General features: G+C 41.2%; 2 protein-coding genes across 2 annotated transcripts in view; one reads left to right on the top strand and one right to left on the bottom strand.

The window, feature by feature from the left end:
* Nucleotides 1–25273, top strand: part of LOC140895607 (uncharacterized) — a 169581-nt gene that overhangs the window by 125689 nt on the left and 18619 nt on the right. The window lies entirely within an intron of this gene.
* LOC140895608 (sodium channel protein type 2 subunit alpha-like) overlaps nt 1–25273 on the bottom strand; it is a 204534-nt gene that overhangs the window by 69283 nt on the left and 109978 nt on the right. Inside the window, exons 15-17 of the mRNA XM_073305731.1 lie at nt 13857–14030; nt 12163–12519; nt 9185–9637 (exon numbers count right to left, since the gene is read on the bottom strand). Coding sequence (XP_073161832.1) covers nt 9185–9637; nt 12163–12519; nt 13857–14030 — 984 coding nt within the window. The remainder of the gene's footprint in view (nt 1–9184; nt 9638–12162; nt 12520–13856; nt 14031–25273) is intronic.

A 25273-nucleotide genomic window follows, 5' to 3' on the forward strand; every position in this document is an offset into this window, starting at 1 on the left:
GGACCTCGATCTGCGGCTCCTGCTTGTCCTGGAGTGATAGGATTCGGACTCTGACCCCGAGGTCTCTGAGACTGAAGACCACAGAGAAGCCGAGCCTCGGTGCCTTGAGCATCGAGAGCTCAGGGAGTGGGTAGGCTCTCTGTCTGAGTGGGCTGATGCCGAGGAACATGGAGAGGGGGAGCTCCTCGACATCGTAGCCGGCTGTGTAGGGACCGGTGACCGAGGGGGTCCCAGACTCAACTGCCTCACCTGGGCAGGAGCTGAGACAGCCCCATTAGGGGATCCAGAGCTGTGGCCCACCTGGGGTCTCACTTCTCTGGATTTAGCTGGAGGAGAGCAGCCATCCGGCTTCTTTTTCTTCTGATGCACCGGCAAGTGAGATTTGTACCAGTTATCAGCTGGGCCTTGTGAGGTGCCGTGTCAGTGCCAAGCATCTTGGGATGAGTCCTTTCTTGGCACCAGGCTTGACGACAGTGCTGGGGCACTCTGCATCGAGTCGGAGTGGGAGCCTGGGTCGGAGTGGGAGTGCAGGGCTGCCTCCATGAGGATCACCTTAAGCCGCTGATCCCTTTCTTTAAGAGTTCTAGGGCAGAACTAGCAGCAGATCTTACAGTGATCTCCCCTAGGCACCGTAAACAGGAAGAGTGAGGATCGCTCTTTGGCATGCGCTTTGCACAGACCACACAGTTTTTAAACCCTGGGGAACACGGCATACCACGGCTCCGGGGAGGCGGGATGGGAGGAAAGCCCCAACAGCTCTATACTAAGAACTCTAATGCTAAGATGACACTAAGGTTAACTATAGAACATGCTTGCTAAGCAAGGGCTAAGGGAAGTTCCAGCCAACCATCACTTGCGGTAAGAAGGAACTGAAGGGGTGGCGAGTTGGTGGGGCTCTATATTGGGCACCATGAAGGCGCAACTCCACGGGGCGCCCAGGCCAACCCGACAGATGCTGCTAAGGGAAGAATCTTCTGGCCACCATGCACATGCACACACACCTGATTGGAATGGACATGAACAAGCACTAGAAGAAGAATTGGGCCCCCAGACAGAAACATTCAATTGATAAATTTCTTGCACATCTTGATTAAAGCCAGAGCACTGTCTCAATAAGACAATTTTCCATGCTAACAGAATCAGGTATAAGACTTCCATAGACATAGACGACTCATTTACGAGTATTCACTAAAAACCTCTCTCAAAAGCTATGCAAACTACAGACAAAAATGTGTTAAGAGGTATATCTATTTACCAGTGTAACTTCAACAAACATTCTCAGAACATTATCAAAAGAAAGATGGCAGGTAATTTGGAGTTAAAATTAAAAATCCAAATGTTTGTCCAGCCAAAGAATTACAAATCTATCATTTATCACTTCACAATTTGGGCTAGATTTATTGCTGGAAGCAGGAACAAAGTGGCATAATTCCTTTACTACCTTATGCCAATGGGTGGTCTGGAGCTGGCTAAAACGGCCCATTAAAAAGATTGGACCAAATAAGGATCACTCAGGAGATGAGTTACATAGGAAGCTTCGTTTGGTGATGCTTCCATAAAGCCCCAAAACAGAATTTAAAGTGAATCTTTCTGAATTACCTTCCTGCACCTGCAGGTGTGAATCAAGACCATTATCGACAGGTATAGGATTAGGCTCCTGCTTTATATATTTTTCTTTATAGATTCTCTCTATACTCAACATAGGCCAAATGGATAAGTGCACAGTGTTCCACAAGATTACACAACCAAAGACTATGAGCACAATTCTCAATTGCACTTCAACTTCCACCAAGTGGCAGAAAGTGAAATTCCCCCACCATTATGGAGAGGATAAATGAGGGTGAGGGAGCACACAGCTGGGCACAATTAAGGTTTGTGTTGTATCCTTAACTATTTTTATATTTTCAGAGTTTTAGGGTTTTTGACCTACAATCTTATTTACTGACTCTTACACATTTGCTTGTAACCTTAACTCTGAATTTCCTTATTTTCAAAATTATTATTTATTACTTGTGTTACTGTAGTGCCTAGGAATCCTAATCATGGACCAGGATACCATTGTGCTAGGTGCTGTACAAATACCTCATTCCAATGTCCACACTGTAATATATTACTTTAAATTAACATAGATCTATTTAAACATTAACTCTCATTTAAAATCTTGTGTTTGTGATGAAGTTTTGTCTCTCTGAATAAACCTACTGAGTTATGTTCACAGACACATTTAGTGATGACAAACAAAATGAATATGGACGTTTTCCTAGGGATTTAAGTTCTGATCTTGCAAACACTTTTACTAGGGCTGCTGATTAATCACAGATAACTCACGTGATTAACTCAAAAAAATTAATCGTGATTAATTGCACTTTTAACCACACTGTTAAACAATAGAATACCAATTGAAATTTATTAAATATTTTTGGATTTTTTCTACATTTTCAAATATATTGATTTCAATTACAACATAAAAAATACCAAGTGTACAGTGCTCACTTTATATTATTTTTATTACAAATATTTGCACTGTAAAAACGATAACCAAAGAAATAGTATTTTCAATTCACCTCATACAAGTACCCTAGTGCAATCTATATCATGAAAGTGCAACTTACAAATCTAAGTATTTTTTGTTACATAACTGCACTCAAAAACAAAACAATGTACAACTTTAGAGCCTACAAGTCCTACTTCTTGTTCAGCCAATCGCTAAGACAAACAAGTTTATTTAAATTTCCGTGGCATAATGCTGCCAGCTTCTTATTTACAATGTCACCTGAAAGCGAGAACAGGTGTTATGGCACTTTTGTAGTGGGCATTGCTAGGTATTTATGTGCCAGATATGCTAAACATTCGTATGCCCCTTCATGTTTCAGTCACCATTCCAGAGGACATGCTTCCATGCTGATGACGCTCGTTAAAAAAAATGAATTAATTAAAATTGAGACTGAACTCCTTGGGGGAGAACTGTATGTCTCCTGCTGTTTTACCTGCACTCTGCCATATATTTCATGTTATAGCAACCTTGGATGATGACCCAGCACATGTTGTTCATTTTAAGAAGGTACCAATGTGAGATTTCTAAAGATTTAGAAAATATTTCTGAAGATTTAGCTACAGTACTCGACCCAAGGTTTAGGAATCTGAACTGCCTTCCAAAATCTGAGAGGGACGAGGTGTGGAGCATGCTGTCAGAAGTCCTAAAAGAGCAACACTCCGATGCGGAAACTACTGAATCCGAACCACCAAAAAAGAAAATCAACTTTCTGCTGGTGGCATCTGACTCAGATGATGAAAATGAATGTGCATCAGTCCACACTGCTTAGGATTGTTATTGAGCAGAACCTGTCATCAGCATGGACGCATGTCCTCTGGAAGGGTGGTTGAAGCATGAAGGGACATATGAATCTTTAGCGCATCTGGCATTTAAATATCTTGCGACGCCGGCTACAATAGTGCCATGCAAACAACTGTTGTCACTTTCTGGTGACATTGTAAACAACAAGCGGGCAGCATTATCTCCTGCAAATGTAAACAAACTTGTTTGTCTGAGTGACTGGCTGAACAAGAAGTAGGACTGAGTTGACTCGTAGGCTCTAAAGATTTACATTGTTTTATTTTTGAGTGCAGTATTTTTGTACATAATTCTATATTTGTCAATTTAACTTTCAAGATAAAGAGATTGCACTAAATTGTTTGTATTAAGTGAATTGAAAAATATTATTTCTTTTGTTTTTTACAGTGCAAATATTTGTAATAAAAATAATAAAATAAAGTGAGCACTGTATATATTCTGAGTGGTAACTGAAATAAAAATATTTGAAAATGTAGAAAACATCCAAAAATAATTAAATAAATGGTATTATGTTATTCTTTAACAGCGTGATTAATCACATGATTAACTTTTTTAATTGCTTGAGTGCCCTAACTTTTATACGTGGCCAACTTGGTGCACTGCACATTACCACAGAGGTCAATGGGACCATCCACGAGCATAAAGTTAAACAGGTAAGTGAACATTTGCAAGACTGGGGCTTTATTCCTAAAGTTTTGAAAGTTTTATTTTTTCCTAGAGGAGAAAACTATATTTTAAATCTTAAAAGTTAAACACAACTAAAAAAAATTCAACATATCCTACCAAAATATAAACACTTTTTAGCAATCAAATAATCAAGGTAATTAAAAATATTTACTTAAATATGCATTACAGGAATGAATGTGATCAGAATATTTGTAATTACAAGAGATCTAAAAGTCTGTTTTAATACAACAATAAAGTTATAAGCAAGTTTCAAATAAAATACTTTTGTATTTTTTTAAAAATGATAATCTCTTAAAATGTAGTGTTCTTGTCACTTTATAATCCAAATTTTAAAAAAAATCTATAGAGCATGCACTTTTTATATCACTGAAGTATGATACATAAAGTACCAACATGATGTAAGGAGAGAGAGAGAGAGAGAGAGAATTATAATAAATGCTGGGGTTGCCCCCAACCATGCTATGATTCGAGTCACATGACTCAGCTTACAGAGCAGCTGTGCATGTTTCTACTGTATTGCAATGGATGGGGAAGGAATATATTACAGCTGAGTAGCATGCAGTCAATATTTATTTTAAAAGTGATTATATATGTATGATTTGTTGAGGTAACCTGTGTAAGAGTGCTGACCCGTAGCTCTGCCTGGTTAAAAAGCACCAGAGCTGCATTCTTGACTGATCCAGGTTGAATTTACTCCTGTGAGAAGTAAGAATGGTAGGAAATGAAGTTCAAAATAAAATACCTCTGATTTTTTTTGTGCTGGAAACAGTTCAAATATGGCTTCCAAAATATTAAAAAAATACGTTATCTAACATAAAACTTACACATCGGTTGATTAGTGACTTCTGCAGACGTATATACAAAGACACATTTAAAGAAATAATATAAGCAGACTGATGCTGATAAATGTACATTAGACTTGGAATTGACAGTTTTAAAAATTATGACACACCTACATCCACATTATGTCTTCAAATAGTTTTACAACATCATCAAATGTTAACATCTAGATCTTTAAAAAATCAGAAAATAATTTTATTCTTCCATTTCTCTAAATTAGTTATATTCTATCCACTAAAAATGTATTTAGTATACAGTTTCTGAAAATGATCACAGGACAATCAGTCAACGGGCCAAATTCAAATTCTCAGGTATGAATTTTGCCTATTATAATATTCAATATGCAGTTGCATTTATTTTAGCATTTTTGAATTATGTAATTGATAGAAAAACATTTAAATATAAAATTTAATTCTATATTATAACAGATATACAACATTGTTAAAGTGAAAGTCTATACCTAGAGATAAATCTGTGATCTCTAGTATGTTAAGTCTCCTTCGCATCAATCTTCTGGTGTGAATCAAATTAAAAACCAGGCAACCTGCCCCCCACCTCCCCAGGTTTTCTCTATAATAGAGGAAACTTCAGATGGCATGGAGCTACCAAAACTCTTCCTATGCAACCTGCTCCTAGCCAGCTGAGTATGGAGTGTGACAGAGAAAAAGGAGTGTGGGCTGGGCATCTCTACTAGTGATCCCTGGCTGCAGCCAGCCCAGTTAGGACTGTGTGCCAAAAGACCAGACTCCGGATGTGAGATATCATCTCTGTAAACTCTCTAACAAATAGACAACCAACTTCCCTGTTGATTGCAAACATACTGCATATAGAAGACATAATTCTGCTAATTGATGTGTCTCATTGGCCACTCTGATTATCTGAGCCACTTTTCCCCATTTGACTAAATTAAAAGAAAAGCAGATAACAGCACTTAAGAGTAACTTACATATATGTTTAAACTTGAATATCAGTGTAAGCAGCTCTGGAATTTGTAACAAAAAATATAAAAGGTGGGTAACAATGAACTCTTCAATAGCTTGGGATAACAATTTTCACAGTGCAGTCATCAAATTTAATAAAGTGACATCAGAACAATATAGTGATATCTGGAAACATCCAAACACTCCTTCAAAGAAAAACCTGACCAATATCTACCAAAATCCAATGTCCATTATTCAGGTTAATAATAAACAATATAGTTTAGTTTATATAGCACCTATTGACCAAAACATTCTAGACACCTTACAAAAATACAGTGTGGTTAACACATTAAAATGTGTTATAAATATTTTAAAAATAAAAAGGTCTTTCATAACTTTTAAAGGGGTAATGACTTGACACTTTTCATGCAGGGGTAATGTATCCTAGAGGGTAGAGATGGAAGGGGCAAAATTACAGGCCCTTCTAATTCTATATAACCATAAATTAAAAATACACATTTTCCTTTAATTTGAGAGGTGAAGATGATACATAGGTTATCAGATGCCCTATAAAATACATAGAACAAGCCCAGTTTTAGTAACTGGATTGTTTCTACAGCAAATGAATACAATAATATTTCATCACTGTATATTAAACGACAAGAAAATAGAAACATGTATAAAACTATCATTATTTAGTCTTTCAAATTAAAGTCTAATTCTGACTACACCTTGATACAGAAAATTTATTTCAATAACTCGTTTTAAAAGAGCACACAATAAACTATTTTCATATTAAAAATTCAGTAGATTATCTAAAAAGATCTGTGATCCACAAATGCTTGAAATCAAAGAAGTTACAGTACCAGGGATGAATTTGGACCATTGTGTTTATCAGGTCAGAGCTGCTATAAATGACATGCAAAAAATTAGTTTAATACTTTAAATTTGCTATTTGATTATTCTTATGTAAAATTTTATTGGAGATGTTCCAATTATAATACTTATTGTTTTCTTTCAGATATTTTTTCAGTTTTAACACTAAGTATGGGAAAACTGATCAAATACTAAAAAAAGCAGCTTATCGTTCATTGTATACCATTAATGCTGCCACTGACTGACTGACATCAAAGGGCTTCAAATCAGAGCCAAATAGCAGAAGTTCTAATAATTTTCAAACGTTTTAAATATGTTAAACTATTTTTTTGAAGTGATACCCCTGTTGACTTCATTGGAAATTGGCAGGCAACAATACACAAGATTGAGTCCTATTCTAGGGCTGAAAAAAGGACTTTGTATCTGCTAGTCCATTCCTTACGTACTGTGGGGAAAAGATGGAAGTACTTTACTGCTCCTCATAACCAATATGACTTGAAAAACATCACCTTAGGGAGCACTGAGAGGCCAATATGGCTGCATCAGGAACTCTTTAATCCTCTGCAAATCAAAAAGGAATCCTACAAAAAGTGGAAACAGACAAATTCCTAAGGAGAAGTACAAAAGAATATCACAAGTATGTGAGGACAAAAATTAGACAGGCTGAAGCACAAAATGACAAGGGATATAAAATACACTAGGAGCAAGAGAAAGATGAAGGAAAATGAAGATCCACTACTTAGCTGGGAAGGAGAGCTAATAATACAGCATCAAGAAGGCTGAGGTGTCTAACGCCTATTTTGCGTCAATCTTCACTAAAAAGGTTAATTGTGACCAGCTGCTTAACACAATTAATATTAACAACAAAAAGGAAGGAATACAAGCCAGAGTAGGGAAACAACAGGTTAAAGAATACTTCAATAGATTAAATGTACTCAAATCAGCAGAGTACTTAAGGATCTAGAAATCTAGAAAACTCAGAACCATTAGCAATTATTTTCAAGAATACACGGAGGATAGGTGCGGTCCCAGAGACTGGGGAAGGACAAATATAGTAGTTATCTTTAAAAAGGGGAACAAAGACGACTCAGGAAATTATAGACCAGTCCGCCTTACTGGTTAGTTAAATTATTAAACAATCTGCAAGCATCTAAAGGATAATAAGGTGATAAGGAATAGTCAACATGTATTTGGCAAGAACAAGTCATGCCAAATCAATCTGATTTCCCTCTTTGGCCTAGTCGACAGGTGGAAGCAGTTGCTATGATATATCCTTATTTTAGTAAGGCTTTTGATACAGTCCCACATGATATTCCCTTAAACAAACTTGGGAAATATGGTCTAGATGAAATTTCTATAAGGTGGGTTCAAAACTAGTTGAAAGCCCCACTCAGAGTGTTTATCAGTGGCTCACTGTTGAATTAGTAGAATCCTGCAGGGATCAGTCCTGGGTCCAGTACTATTCAATATTTTATTAATGACTTGGAAAGTGGAGAGGAAAATCTGCAGATGACAGCAAAGCTGGGAGGGGTAGCAAGCATTCTGTAGGTCAGGATTAGAATTCAAAATGACCTTGATAAATTGAAGAACTGGTTTGAAGGCAACAAAATGAAACTCAATAAAGGTAATTTCAAAGTACAATATTTAGGAAGGAAAAAAATCAAATGCACAAACAGAAAATGGGGAATAACTGGCTAGATGGCAGTTCTGCTAAAAAGGATCTGGGGGTTGTAATGGATCACAAATTGAATGAAAGCCAGCCATGTGCCACAATGTGAAAAAGGCAAAATGTAATTCTGGGGCATGTCATATGCAAGACATAGAGTGAACGGTTTTGCTCTACTCGGTATTGAGCTTAAGTGTTGTACCCAGTTTTGGGTGCCACACTTTAGGAAAGATGTGGACAAGATGGAAAGAGTCCAGAACAGAACAACAAAAATGATACATGATTTGGTTTATGAGGAAAGGTTTTTTTAAAAAACTGGGCATATTTAGTCTTGAGAAAAGAAAACTGAGGGGGGACCTGATAACAGCCTTCAAGTATGTTAAGGGCTTTTATAAAGAGTGATCCATGTCCACTAAAGGTAGGGCAAGAATTAACCATCTTAATCTGTAGCTAGAGAAATTTAGGTTAGATATTAGGAAAACTTTGCGACTATAAGAATAGTTAAGACCTGGAAGAGGTTACCAAGGGAGCTTGCAGAACCCCCATCACTGGAGATTTTAAAGAATGGGTTAGACAAACATCTGTCAAGGATGATCTAGGTATACCTGGTCCTGCTTCAGTGCAGGAGGAAGGATTAAGATTCATCAGCCTGACATTTCTATGATTAGAAACTGACTTGTCATATATATTCCTGAGAATTCCATTTAAAAACCTTGAGCTTGTGGCATCCAAACAACAACGTAAGCCATAATATGAAAGAATATAATTGATGCCAAAATTGAGGGCAACCAGAACCATAACACACACATATACTTATACAGCATAAATATTTTCAAGTCCTACCTCTTTGCTTTCCTCCTGCTCTGACTCACTGCTAAACTCTTCTGTATTTAAATGTTCAAAATCCGATTCCCCAATAGCAATTGGTACGGTCACAGTAAGGTTTGGGTTGTGTATGAATGATGCATAATCACGGTTGCCTACAACACCTGTGGCTCCATTCTCATCTTTGCGATTATCCAGATTTCTATTCATTTCAGCTACAGTATGGTTGGTAGTGTAGTTGTCTTCCTTGTTGTTTAGCTGACTGATTGATTTTATTTCAACTATATCTTTTTGTCCTCTCACAAATTTTTTTTGTGCACATTCACGTGCTTTTCTTTTCACATAATCTATTCCCCTCTGAATCCTTGCCACAGCGATCTGCAGATTGTTTGTTTCATTATCGTCATCTGTAGCAGCAAGGTTGTCTGAACTAAATGAGCTCAGCAGCAAGGCCAAAAACAGGTTCAGTACCTAAAAACAAAGAGACACTGCTAGATCTTTCTCCTCTCTTTTTCTTATTAACAAAAATTAATTTTATACATAATGCTTTCATATTACTGTACTTCTGATAAAATTTTAGTGTGTGCAGGGATTTTCCAATAACAGAACAGTTGTGTGGCTAAATCTCTGCAAACCACTTTGAAATTATACTTCATTATTTAAATACCTAAGACTTATAGAGCACTTTATATCTTCAGAGAGTTGTACTAACATTAACTAATTAATCCTCACAACACTCCTGAAAAGGTAAGTAAAGGAGTATAATCTTCATTTTGCAAATGGAAACTTAGATACAGACTGGTTAAGCAACTTTCTCAAAGTCATACAGTATATCTGTGGTAGAGATGGATTTCAAACTCAGGATTTCTTGAGCATATAAATGGTCCTGTTTACATAAATAAAAAAACATGCTCCTTTTCAACTTCTGGTTTTCAATACGAATGTAAATACTTTTTATTTTTTGTTTCCATGCACTAATTGTATTGGTATTTTCTTAATCCTATGATGCCATCTTCCTTATGCCACGAAACGCATTAAACTTCATGTATTTAAAAAAACACCATCAGAAAATGAAATTGTGGTAAATAATATAAATGGTGTACAAAAAGGGAATGAAATCTGTAATTGCAAGTATTAGTGCTGGTTACCTTCAGTTTTTTTTATGAAGCACAAATGTATAAGACTATGAAATCTGCAGTAGAACTATAGGAGAATGATCTTATATAAATATTAACTATACTCTGGCTTTTCCTGGTTTTTTTAATGTAGGAAAAGAGTTTGGTTTTGATTAAATAATTTTGTGCATTTTTGGCCCAAGAAGGCGGAAACCAAAAAAAGCACACTAGGCAAGTCTATAGATTCATGTCCAAAGACCTAGGAAGGTTTATCCTACCCTAACACCTCCAAGCCATATGTACATTCAAAATCCACTGAAACCAATGGAATGACTTCAGCAGGCTTTGGATCAGGCTTGTAAAGCCACACTCCTCTTTCCTGCTAAAAATATATATTTTCAAAATTAAAAACATCTTCTCTTTGATTTTAATGACAGAGAATTTTTTATCTTCTTTGGGGTTTAACAAAGTAATGTGCTAGCTGAACAAGGAAAAAAACTCTTCAATTTCTTTGTTGGAAGAATTTTTATAGTTCAGAATTCCATTTTTTGCGAGAAAAACAAAGTATATGCAATTGCATGATTACATGCAGGCACATGTGTCTATGCACATATTATGTATACCTAATATTTTTTTTAAATCTCACTTTTGGGAGATTTTTTTCATGTCAGCCATCACAATGATAACTCAGAATTGTCTGCATATATTTTAAACTGAGTTCTATATTTTGGTGTGACAGGATGTATTAGGCCCAGAGGCCCCCTGCTGGAGGCCTCGTAGTTCTACCACTCCCTGTTCCAGAAAGGAGCCGTGAAGAAGTCCTCCAGGCTGCTCCCTGTAGCCAATGAGGGAGGTTGCCAATGAGGAGCAGTCAATGATGGCCCAGTAAGCTCATATAAAAGGAGCTGCAGGCCAGAGTAGTCAGTTGCTGCCTGAAGCTAGAAGAGAGAGGAGTGTGTTTCTGGGGGGGCTGAAAAAGCAGCAGGACCATGGACACCTCAGTACTGGCAGGGACTGGAAAAGCAAGAGCGCGCTCCTGGCTGGCTGCTGGGACTGAGCCCAAGATAGTGTGCAGGCAAGAAAATATTTTGGGTGTTACACCTGACAGCAAGAGCTTAAGGGCTTTTGTGGTTTTGGAATCACATATTTTTATTTTTTAAAAATATGTTCACACTTCTGTATGACCAGCATAACCTGAACAAGATTTCTCCTAGGATTGATGTTTTGATGGGAAGAGGGAAGGGAAGGCCAAAATCTGTATGTTGATGGAACAGATCAAAGCCAGTCGCTCCTCTATCACAATGGAATTTTCTACAAGAAGGGTAAAGCTCATTTATGCAGGGAACAGAGCTTTCCTGAGGACTGGCCCAAGATTGTAGATGTCATGATGAAGAAAAAACAGAAAACAAAATAACCCTGGGAACAGGAACTAAGAACCATCACAAACCCTCCACCTTCTACTTTAAGCACAAGGCACATTTTTTGACCTTGCCTTCTATAACAAATACATAACAATATTTGTATGTATATATATATATATATATATATATATATATATATATATACACACAAACGTGCACACACATACAAACATATATAATGTTACACTATATTAAAAATTTTTAAAAAAACAGAACAAAACAACCCCCCCCCCACATTTCACTGCACACATTTCTCCATTGGGAACAGGATGAGACAACACACACGTAACATATGTTGGTCACATTACTGAATGCACTACTGGAAGGAGCTCAGATACTATGATGATTAGCGCAGTATAAGAATCAATATGGAAAAGAATAGCTGTCAACAAAAAATATACAGAACGGATCCAGTAACCATAATGGGTGTTCCATCCCCTGAAATGTTTTGGTTACATACCACTAGATTTCCAATCACCATGACCATCATGAAAACGATAAGGCACATGGCTTGGCCGGCAACCTCCATACAGTCCCACATAGTCTCTATCCATTCTCCACACAGCACTCGGAATACAATCAAGAAAGAGTGGAAGAAGTCATGCATGTGCCAGCGTGGAAGTACACACTTATCGGAGATCTTGCAGACATATTCCTTGTAGCTTTTACCAAACAGCTGCATACCAACCACAGCAAAAATGAAGACAATGATGGCCAGCACCAAGGTCAAATTTCCCAAAGCCCCCACTGAGTTACCAATAATCTTTATCAGTTTATTTAGTGTGGGCCAAGATTTTGCCAACTTGAAAATTCGCAACTGGAAAACAATAAAGAAGCATCATTAGTACTAATTACAACAGAGCTGTAGAAACGTACTTCAGACCATATACTATGAGTAGTCCCTTAATGTAAAAAATCTTAATGTTTTATCTTTGTGGTTTCTATTAATTTACTATTAAATTACCGCACCCCCTAGGGATGATCCTCCAAGTTCCATAACTCACTCACAATCAGGTCTTATGAAAGTCCACAAAGTTCTACAGATTTACAACTGACCCTTCATCACCCTGTCTGTGGCAGAACCTGAAGTCATACATCCTTCCACTGTCCAGCTTGACACAGCAAGTGGAATACCCCACTAATATAACCTATAGGGCTAGTGAATATTGAGCATGACAGGATATTAGCATCATACAGGGAAAAGGGTGGAGAGGAAACAGAATGCATAACACTAACAGACTAAGGCAGAGACCTTTTAAGGTAAATTTCCCCAAAACACTTAAGATAAAAAAAATGTTGATTAGAAGAATATTCTTCAAACAATGTAGAAAAGATCTTCATGGGGATAAGTCTGGAATGAAAAGCTAAATACAAAAAACAGACAGTATTTGTAGATCTGAGGAAAAAACATAAACGAGAGACCCTTGTAACATCTAATCCCTCATCCAGCAAAATTTAATAAAAATATTTGATTAAATCAATTTTTATTCTCAACTACAAAAAATCATGTTAAGTCAGATAGAAAAAAGAGCCTAAGACAGTAATGCCTCAGCTACTCAATTGCTATTCTAAAAATGAAATATTTCTTCCTTAAAATACACAGCTAAACTTCACTACTGATGAAAGTCAGTTTCTTAAATATTTAATATAAACGTTTTGTAATTTTAGTCATTGGACATAAATCAAATATTTGAAAAGAAGAGTTCTATTCCTTTGTCATAACAGTATAACATGAAGATAAATAAGGTTTGTAAGTAATTTCTCCCTCTAACTTGTCTTATTTACATTTTTGCCCAACACACACTAAATATATACATTTTCTATCAGTGAGCTATAATGGTGACAAGAGTGAATTGCACAGTAACGAAGTTATTATACATTCATGTTAATGCAAATTACTCTGTAATTACCATTGCCTCCATTTGAATTACTGTTTAACTGTTTTTGAACCATAAAATTACATATATTAATTACTTTGCAATAATAAGGTAAATAACTTTTGGTAGACCTGTACCTAGAGAGGTGCATCTTTTGACTCTTAAGAGAAATTACATGTGCAGTGAAAATGCTGATAAACTTATGTAAGCATAAAAAATTTGAATTATAAACATGATGTATTAATTCTAACTGTACATTGTTTACGAATATATTTACCAATCTGAATGATCGGAGAACTGATAGTCCATCCACATTTGAAAGAAAAAGCTCCACCAAACTAAGGGTAACAATAAACCCATCAAAAATATTCCAGCCTACTTGGAAATAATAATAAGGATCCATGGCAATTAACTTGAGAACCATTTCTCCTGTGAAGATCCCGGTAAAAACCTAAACGAAAATGTATTTTGTTAGTGTTACATAGCTGTAAAACAAGTAAAATTAGAAACAAAAACAAAGATTGAACAATAAGTGATATCTTTATTACAGCAAGGTGTCAGTAATTAAAAAAACTTGCAGAAAATGCAAGAATATCCTGGATCAAACTAATCCCTAGTATAACTCCATTAACGTTGGTGGAGTTACACAAGGGCTGAAGTTAGCCTGTTACCAAAAACAGAGCACGGATAGAATATTCATTGTTTCCATTACAAAGGTACACAGGAATTTTAGTAAACCCCTAATTAGTTAAAGTCTTGTCCTCACTCTTTATAAAGAAAATCTATGTAAACCTATTCAGGAAAGTTTCAATCAATTTTGAAAAGAAAAAAGTATTTTTGTTTTTAATAACTGAAGTTGACTAGTACAAACTACGAAGGTTAAAGACCTTAATACAAATATTATTTTGCTTATATTCTGGCCCCAGTGAATTAATAAAAGTCAGGCATTACATTGATATCTCCCTCTTTTCTAATATTTTTTGATAGTGATTAAAGTATAATTTTAAAATACTGATTGCTAAAGTAAGGATTTGAGATGAGCTATTGAGACATAAAAATTTTAATAGATAATAACTTTTGTTACAGTCCGCAGGAACAACTTAAACCTTTTTCAGAGTTTTTGAGTTCACTGCTGATTGAGAGGGTCTGATATTGGATAGTAAAGGAGCAGAAATTGAAAGAGCCTGACATGAATTGGCAATTATAATGCTAGAAGAAGAGAAGCAACAGCTGAAGTTAAATGGGCAGGCTCAAAGGCAGTAGAGCCAACCTTTTACCTTTCTCCTTCTTTTCCATGCAGGCTGGAAAACTATAGCAACTGGATGTAAGAGGGAGCCGGGATTCAAATATTTAGCCTAAGTAGGTACGTTTGAAAAATTATTCAGTCAAAGCAGAAGATGAGAATTCTGACCAAAATTTGATTGAATATCTATTTGAGGCAAAATTTTGACAAAGATCTGTTTCACCCCAACGATTCTTAATTACTGATTGTGGACTACATTGCACAGTGCCAGATGTAGGAATGTTCTGCTAAGCCACATCTAACATAATTTGTAGAGAATAGATATTTACCATACAGTAAATGAAGGGTACTTACTTGTAACTGGAGTTCTTTGAGATGGCCCTGCATATTCCTGCTAATGGGTACTGCATCTATTTTAGCAGTGTCAGCTAAAGTGTTCTTGCACCTCCACTCCTCTCCTCAGCATCATGATGTAGTGAGGGCGAGGCTACATAAGGGATAGAGTGCCCTCCCCAACTCAGTTCCTTCCACCGCAAAGCCAGGAGCAGGGGGTCAGCACCACCATGTTGCGCAACGGACACTTGACAAAATTACTGTACTTGGTGACGGACACTGTGGTGGTGGGGGGCAGTCATGTCATTCACTTTTTTGAGAAATTACCACGGACCTCAAAATTTTTACCATGGACACATTGTTGACACCTGGCCAGGAGCAAACCAGCAAGGACTTGGACAGAGAAGGGAAGAGAGGGTTACTCACCTTGTGCAGTAACTGAGGTTCTTCGAGATGTGTCCCGCCATGGGTGCTTCACTGTAGGTGCAGTAGCGCCTTTGTGTCTGGAGTCAGAAATCTGCAATAGCGGTGCCTGTTGGACCGCACATGCGCACCTTTCCTCCCCCACACTGTGCGCGGGTAGCATAAATAGCACTGTGCAGTCCAACCATTGGACATACAGCCCAAACTGCCATACAGTCCAAACATTATGCTCCAAAGCACAGGGGAGGAGGGCAGGTAGCGGAGCACCCATGGGGACACACATCTCGAAGAACCTCAGTTACTGTACAAGGTGAGTAACTCACTCTTCTTCTACATGGGTGCTCCACTGTAGGTGACTATAAAGTAGTGCCCCTAGCTGGAAGGTTGCGGCTTCGGAGTGGCTGGTATCACTGAGGATAGGACCATATGTCCGAGAATGGTGTCCGTCAAGGAATCCTGCAAGATAGCATAATGTTGGGCAAATGTATCAGAGGATGTCCATGTGGCAGTCCTGCATGTATCTATTATGGAAACATTATTGAGGAACGCAAGGGAGGTTGAGAGCACTCATGTGGAGTGTCCCCAGATAGAAGCAAGTAGTTGCTTACTGTGAAGTTCATAAAACAGATGTATGCACTGTGAAATCCATTTAGAGAGGTGTTGTTTAGATAGAGCAGAGCCTTTAAAGAGTTTGGGAATGGATATGAACAAGCATGGCGAGTTCCTTAATGGTTTGATTCTATCCAAGTAGAACAACAACACATGTCTCACATCTTAGGTGTGGAGAGCTGCTTCTTGGTAATTGTTGTGTGGTTTGGGAAAGAAGGAGGGAAGGTGTATAAGCTCGTTTAGATGGAAGGACGTTATAACCCTAGGCAGGAATTTTGGGTGCGGACGGAGGGTCACTTTGTCCCTATAAAACATTATATATGGTGGATATGCCATAAGGGCTGATATTTCTCCCATGTGTCATGCCGATGTAATGGTGACAAGGAAGGCCGTTTTCATTGCTAGATGAAGGAGTGAGCAGGTTGCCATTGGCTCAAATGGAGGTCTAGTCAAAGAGCAGAGGACTAGGCTGGGGTCCCAGGATGGGGTGGGGGGGGACATATGTCAGGGTACAGGTTTCGAACACCCTTAAGAAAACGTTTGACAAGGGTGTGCGCAAATACTGAATATCCCTCAGGAATTCGGTAACTGCAGCCAGGTGCACTCTAAGAGAACTAAAAGCCAATCCATGCTGTTTGAATGAAGGCTGCATTGACCTGTCTGTCGGTACACCAAAGTTGGAACCAGTTCCACTTGTGGAAATAGGTACGTCTGGTAAAATCACGCCTGCTTTTTATCAAGGTATGTTTTACGGAATCTGTACATGTTCTTCTCAGATCCTGGAGTCACGAAGGAGCCAAGCTTTCAGGTGAAGCATCTTCAGGTTGGGATGGTGAATGCGTCCCCTGTCCTGAGAGAGGAGCCACGATGCTGGGGGAAGGTTTATAGGCTGAGAGAGTGTCATGCGAAGCAGGTACATGTACCAGACTTGTAGTGGCCATGTCAGTGCTATTAGAATAACCAGAGCTTGATCTTCCTATATCTTGCATAAGACTCTGAACCAGGGGGGAAAGGGAGGGAAGAGGTAGAGAAGTGGTGCATTCCAGTTCATGAGGAATGCATCCCAAAGTGAATCGTGTCTCAGGCCTGCTCCGGAACAAAATTAAGGACAGTGGGTGTTCTTGTGAGTGGTGAAAAGGTCTATGTGGGGTGACCCCATTGTGGAAGATGGGTCAGAGTGCTCTCATGTCACGCTGCCATTCATGCTCGTGCAAGAAGGTTCTGCTTAGCATATCCTCTATCATGTTCTGATATGCAGGGAGATACTCAGCAGAGATGGAGATGTATCTACAACACCACCAATTCCATAGCTTGATCACTTCTGAGCGTAGGGAATGGGACCCGGCACCTCCTTGCCTGTTGATGTAATACAAGCAAGCAAGGTTGTCAGGAATTACTCAAAACAGTCCGGTTTCTGAGGAGTGGTAGGAAATGTTGGCAGGCATTGAAGACCACCCTCAGTTCCAGGAGGTTGAAGTGTAAGGTGGGCTTGGTGGGCATCCATCTGCCTTGTGTAGCGTGCTTGCATAGATGCACTCCAAAGCCGAGGAGGGAGGCATTAGTAGTAAGTATCATGGTAGGTGGAAGTTGAAGAAAAGGGACCCAGCTCGGACATTGTTGGGGCATGGCCACCACATTAGTGAGCTCTTGACCTGGGTTGGCATGGACAGGAGTTTTTCCATGCTGTGCCTATGAGGAAGATATACTGTATGGAGCCAGCCTGGAAGACACTCCATGTGCAGCCTCGCATGTTTTGACCACAAATGTAGCTGCAGCCATATATCCCAGAAGTTGGAGGTATTTACGTGCTGGGATTTGGGGGCATGCTTGGACGGTTGAGACTAGTTGCATTATTGCTGTAAACCTGTGAGGTGGTAAAAACACTCTTGCCCACTTGGCATCGAATTCAGCACCAATGAATTCCAATATTTGCACTGTGGTTACTGTGGACTTTTCAAAATTGATAAGGAAGACCAGTTTTGTAAAGAGGGTCATTGTAGTGTGGACTGCTCAGAGCAGCTCGGTCTCGGATATCACTTTGAGATGGCAATCGTCTAGATATGGGAAAATGGTGATGCCTTGTTTGCAGAGGAAGGCTTTGACCACTGCAAATACTTTGGAAAAAACTCGTGGAACTGTGCATGGTCTGAAGGGTAGTACTTTGTACTGTTAGTGATCGTGGCCAACGATGAATCGTAGGAAACATCTGCGAGAAGGGTGTACTGCAATATAGTACGCATTCTCTAGGTCGAGGGCCGACAGCCAATCCCTCTGTTCCAGTGCTGGGATGATGATGGATAGGGTGACCATCTTAAAACATTATAGTTTGACAAAGCTTGTTGAGACTGTGAAGGTCTAGGATGGGGCGCTAACCGCCAGACTTCTTTTATACCAGGAAATAGTGAGAGTAGAAACCGAGTCCTCTGTGTTGTGGAGGGATTGGTTCTATGGCTTACAGTTGAAGATGTTGTCTCACCTCCCCTTCCAGGATGGGCTCGTGAGAGGGGTCCCCAAAGAGAGACGGGGTAGGGGGTTGGTGGGATGGTATAGCTAGGAAGGGGATGGATTAATTTTCCTTTACTATTTCCAGGACCAATCTGTCCAAGGTAATGAGCATCCAAGATGGTAAAATTGGAGCTAGGAGGATGCCAAATTGTCGGTGTGTAGATGGCATTACAGATGGTAGAGGAAACTGGAGCAGGCAGGAGGCTCTCTGGAACCTCGACCACACCTTCAAATTTTCTGCTTATTAGAGGGGGGTTCGGACAGTGTCCCTCATGCAGGAGAATGTCTGCACTTGTTGGGAGGTCGGTGATGACAGCGCTGGTTGTCAAACTGCCGCTGTGGGTAGTATGGCTGAGAGTGAGATCATGGAGAGAGCTGATATTTCCCCGATCTTTGTTTTGGTTGTGGCGTGTATGCACCGAGGGATTTTAGAGTGGCTCTGTGAGTGTAAGGAATTATCTGTGCACTCAGAATAGAATTTTTGTCCCTCAAATGGGAGATCCTCGACCATATTTTGCATCCCCTTAGGGAATCCTGAAAGGTGCAACCATGATGCACATCACATTACTAATACAGTAGCAATGGATCGGGCAGCTGAGTCCAGGGAGGCCTGCGGGGCCGTGAGGGCTATTAAATGACCGTCTAAAATGAGGGGCAGGAATTGTTCCCTTTGTTTCCTCTGCCAGATTCTGGCAAAGTTCTTCCAGTTTAGAATAATTTTATAATCATATTTGGCCATAAGTTGTAGTTAGAAATTTGAAATTGGAGGGTAGCAGATGAATAGGATTTTCTGCCCAGAACTAAAAGTCTCTGGTCTTGGTCAGGATGACTAGATCAGGATTTGCATTGACAGCCCTTCTCTTGCCCCGCATTCACCATGAGGGAATTCGGGGCAGGATATGAAAATAAAAACTCCGCATCTTTGGTGTGCATATAATATTGCCTATCTGCATGTAGGTGGCATGGGGGGTTAGAAGCTGAAATCTGTCAAAGGTTCAAGTAGTGCACCGTTAATAGGTAGGGCAATTTTTGTTGTTAAGGAGGTATGGAGAATGTCAGTTCATGGTGCTGAAAAGGCTGGGTGCTCTGAACTGCAGCAGAGTAAGGCTGGTAAGTTGATGTCAATTGCCCTGATGTTGGTGGGGCAAGAGTCTCGATAATCACCCTCATCCTCCTTGACATCACTAAGGAAAGGAGGTGCTGTCCCTGTGGAAAAGCGTGAAGAGTGTGTTGATTGAGAAGTGGGTGAGACTTGGGACTCTTCCTGTCTGAGAAGTGGAGAATCTGGATTGTCAGATATAGCGAGGTCCGGCAGCTGTGTGAATACTCCTGGGTGATCTCTCCTCAGTGCTTGTGATGAGCATGGTGCCGAGGCGTAATATGGAAAAGAGTCAGCAGATGGCGCTGGAGATCTTTTCGGAGCCATAGCTTTGCTAGGAGTTTGCAAACCTGCCAGATTCTCTCGGAGCTGGGAGCTTCGGTTCCATGCGCAGCGTTGGGGCCAAGGCTTCACTGGAGCTGGCTGCTTTGCCGGTGTGGATGGCAGTGCCGGCGGTGTCCTCGGCGCCGGAAAGGGACCTGGAGCATCTCCTCTTAGGCACTGTCTGAATGTGAGGCATGCACTGGAGCCAAAAGGTGAGCGTGGACTGCCAGTGACAGAACTTTCTGGAACTGAGGAAGTAGCTGGAAACAAAACAGAGACCGGGTCAAGAAACAACAGCAGAGCTAAAGAATTGGACATCATCTGATCGGTGGGCTCATCACCTTAGTAGCTGAAGGTAGAATAGATCTCTGCTTCAAAATCATGGTTGCCCTATCAGAATCAAATGGATCCGATAGCTCTTATGAGCAGGAAGTGACATTGCTAACACTGGCGGTTTTGCTTCTATCCTTTTTCCTTGGTGCCGCAGGATCTGGGACTGAAGGTGCTGATGGCCCTAGTTCAGAGGCACTGCTTACATCCATCCTCCAGGATCCGGAAATGACCCTGGTCCTACAGCCACAGGGATTATGTCAGGATCAGATTGCTCTGAGGCATGAGGTACAACACTGGAGAGGGTGGCTGAACTGGTCCTTGACTTTTCTTCTGGAACCAGGATGGCTGGATCCAACCATGCTACCCTTGGTTTGGACATGTATTGGCTCAGAAGGATTGACTGAGGAAGCACAGGAACTGAGTCTGGGCCCAATAGGTGCTGTGGCTTCTTGGAACCCTTCAGCTGACCAGAACCAATGGAGGACCCCAGAGCCAAGGCTGACTCTTTAGATGTTGGAGCTGAAGTCTGAATAGGTCCACAGGGCCCAACCTTGAGGGCTTCCTTAAGCAGAAAGAGATGCAGACGAGTCTCCGTGTCCTTATCGTCTCTGGGGGATGAAAGTCTGGCAGACTGAACATCCAGAAGGTGAGCGGCCTTCTCCTAGATACTTCAGGCACTGCATGTAGTCATTTGATATCAAGAACACAGCCAGGCAGGAAGCGCACATCTTAAACCTTGGCTTTTTATTTTTTTTCATTTTCACCACCCTGAAATCGGAGACACACCCTAACTATTTATTGACTTACTATAAACCAGTGGTTCTTAACCTATTTATCACTGTGGACCAAACATAAGGCCCACAATATGTTACCTGGGCTGCAGATTGAGAACCACAGCATGCCCCTGCACGAACCCTTTCCCCACAAACCCCTGTGACCAGTGCCTCCTGCCCAAAGACCCCTCCACACAGTGGGGCCAGGAGTGGAGCCCTGGGTGGTGGGTCAAGCGGCAGGGACTCTGGACCCTACTGTGCAGGGCTGGGCAGAGGCCCCGACCCTGGACCTGGCCACGTGGGGGTGAGTGGCAGGGCAGTTGGGTGGCAGCCTAGACCCTGATCCTGCACAGCTGGCCGGCAGCCCCAATCCCGGAGCCAGCCGGTGACCCCAACTCCACAGGCCAGGAGCCCAGACCCCTGCATCAGGCAGCTAGGAACCCAGACCCTGCACTGGCGCCCTTTAGCACACAGCTGGGCCGCATGCGGCCCAATGGGTTGAGAACCGCTGCTATAAGCTGTCTCCAACTATCTTGGTAGAAACAAGACTCTGGCTTCAAAGACAAGAGGGGTTTGCATCTGTCCTGCCAGGTGGTTGGAAAAAACTGAGGTGGGGAGGGCACTCCACCCACTACATGGCCTTGCCCTCCGTGTGTCAGGATGTTCAGGGGAGGGGTTGGGGTGCGAGAGCACTCTAGCTGAGACTGCTAGAAGAGGGGTCTACTGCAAGGCCCCACAAGGTGATGCAGTACCCATAATCTGTAGAGCCCTTGAGAAAGAACTGTGATTCTTTAGATGTGTTGTCTACACAGATTCCACTCATGACCTGCATGTGTCCCATGAGCACAAGATTAGATTCTTTCTGACCAGCAGTGTTTGCTGGGGCCACACCTATGCCTTCCTACCCACCTTCCCCCACCCCCACCCCAGGTCCTTCATCATCCAGAATTTCAGAGGAGTAGGACTCTGTAGTAGCAGAGAAGGAGGGCAGGTTAGAATCTTTGTGGCCAATACATTTCAAAGAACCAGTTACTATCAGTAAGTAACCATTCAATCTTCTTTGAGGGATTGTCCATGTGGATTCCACTCTTGGTAACTAACAAAGAGTTGTCTATTTTATGGGAAGTGGGTATAAGAAATCCTATTTCATCCCATATGACACCCAATCTGAAAACATGTACAAGGTAATAGTGAGTGGTAAATGGTAGACTGATTTCCACACAGGTGCTCTACATATTTCAGGTATGGAAACATTCCCCAAAAAGGCATGCTGCCTCTACCATAGGTGGAATGAGCTCTAATATGACTGAATGAATCCTGTATGACTAGCTAACAACAAGTTATTATGCTGCTGGAGACCCACTTGGATGATCTCTGTGGTTTAAATCAGTATATGTACCCAGCAGACATCATATGGACATGTCCTCCTGCCTGAGTCTGAGGAGGACTGCATCAATTTCTCCCACAGCAAGACTCCTCTTAGAATTAGTAGGGGAAGCAAAAGTGGATGGGAACCTGGGAGGCAGTGACCATGAAATGGTCAAGTTCAGGATCCTGACACAAGGAAGAAAGGAAAGCAGCAGAATACAGACCCTGGACTTCAGAAAAGCAGACTTCGACTCCCTCAGGGAACTGATGGGCAAGATCACACCTGGAGTTGCAGCTAGCAAGAGATGTTAAGAGTAACAAGAAGGGTTTCTTCAGGTATGTTAGCAACAAGAAGAAAGTCAAGGATAGTGTGGGCCCCTTACTGAATGAGGGAGGCAACCTAGTGACAGAGGATGTGGAAAAAGCTAACGTACTCAATGCTTTTTTTGTTCGTGAAGACAGAGGCAAGGTCAGCTCCCATACTACTGCACTGGGCAGCACAGCACGGGGAGGAGGTGACCAGCCCTCTGTGGAGAAAGAAGTGGTTCGGGACTATTTAGAAAAGCTGGACGTGCACAAGTCCATGGGGCCGGATGCGTTGCATCCGAGAGTGCTAAAGGAGTTGGCGGGTGTGATTGCAGAGCCATTGGCCATTATCTTTGAAAACTCATGGCGATCGAGGGAGCTCCCGGCCGACTGGAAAAAGGCTAATGTAGTGCCCATCTTTAAAAAAGGGAAGAAGGAGGATCCTGGGAACTACAGGACAGTTAGCCTAACCTCAGTCCCTGGAAAAATCATGGAGCAGGTCCTCAAGGAATCAATTCTGAAGCACTTAGAGGAGAGGGAAGTGATCAGGAACAGTCAGCATGGATTCACCAAGGGCAGGTCATGCCTGACTAATCTAATTGCCTCCTATGATGAGATAACTGGTTCTGTGGATGAAGGGAAAGCAGTGGACATGTTGTTCCTTGACTTTAGCAAAGCTTTTGACACTGTCTCCCACAGTATTCTTGCCAGCAAGTTAAAGTAGTATGGGCTGGGTGAATGGACTATAAGGTGGATAGAAAGCTGGCTAGATTGTCGGGCTCAACGGGTAGTGATCAATGGCTCCATGTCTAGTTGGCAGCCAGTATCAAGTGGCGTGCCCCAAGGGTCGGGCCTGGGGCCGGTTTTGTTCAATATCTTCATAAATGATCTGGAGGATGGTGTGGATTGCACCCTCAGCAAGTTTGCAGATGACACTACACTGGGAGGAGAGGTAGATACGCTGGAGGGTAGGGATAGGATACAGAGGGACCTAGACAAATTGGAGGATTGGGCCAAAAGAAATCTGATGAGGTTCAACAAGGACAAGTGCAGAATCCTGCACTTAGGACGGAAGAATCCAATGCACCACTACAGACTAGGGACCGAATGCCTCGGCAGCAGTTCTGCAGAAAAGGACCTAGGGTTTACAGTGGACGAGAAGCTGGATATGAGTCAATAGTTGCCAAGAAGGCCAATGGCATTTTGGGATGTATAAATAGGGGCATTGCCAGCAGATCGAGGGACGTGATCGTTCCCCTCTATTCGACACTGGTGGGGCCTCATCTGGAGTACTGTGTCCAGTTTTGGGTCCCACACTACAAGAAGGATGTGGAAAAATTGGAAAGAGTCCAGCGGAGGGCAACAAAAATGATTATGGGACTGGAACACATGACTTATGAGGAGAGGCTGAGGGAATTGGGGATGTTTAGTCTACGGAAGAGAAGAATGAGGGGGGATTTGATAGCTGCTTTCAACTACCTGAAAGGGGGTTCCAAAGAGGATTGCTCTAGACTGTTCTCAGTGGTAGCAGATGACAGAACAAGGAGTAATGGTCTCAAGTTGCAGTGGGGGAGATTTAGGTTGGATATTAGGAAAAACTTTTTCATTAGGAGGGTGGTGAAACACGGGAATGCATTACCTAGGGAGGTGGTGGAATCTTCTTCCTTAGAAGTTTTTAAGGTCAGGCTTGACAAAGCCCTGGCTGGGATGATTTAATTGGGGATCGGTCCTGCTTTGAGTAGGGGGTTGGACTAGATGACCTCCTGAGGTCCCTTCCAACCCTGATAGTCTATGATTCTATAATTCCTCACCTCCCTGGGTGTACTTGCAGAAAGAATGACACGTGGAAAGAACACCACATCAGGCATTGAGAGTATCCATTCTTGATAGGCACTGCAGCATCACACATGGACGGGTCATAAATCCCGGTGACCTTGTTTCTGCTATGATCTTAAGTATCCTTGTCTAGTGGGGGTGGGGATGGGATGAGGGGGTCCTAAGCTAAATAAAATGTAAGCTAGGTATAAAATATTTATATGTGATTAAACGAAACAACTGCTAACTATACTAAATCCTACACTACCGAGGATTGTCTTGAAGCCATGGGTAGTCGGAAGGTATTGAGCCCACTCCACCCTTTATATCTGCAGAAGGGGGGATGTAAGGGCACTTCGGACATAGTGTCCATTGGGGTTGCACCTATTAGTCAAAAATAATCTGATCTTAGGCACCTGAGGTGCATGTACACAAAGAATGGATTCTGTGTGGACAATCACGCGGAGAAGAAGATATTCTTAAAAATAAAAAGTCAATGAAATCCATTACTGGAACATAAGAAAGGAGACCAACTACAGGAAGGAACCAACTCAAATTTTGAA

The sequence above is a fragment of the Lepidochelys kempii genome, chromosome 11 (assembly GCF_965140265.1).
Source record: "Lepidochelys kempii isolate rLepKem1 chromosome 11, rLepKem1.hap2, whole genome shotgun sequence".
Classification (NCBI taxonomy): Eukaryota; Metazoa; Chordata; order Testudines; family Cheloniidae; genus Lepidochelys; species Lepidochelys kempii.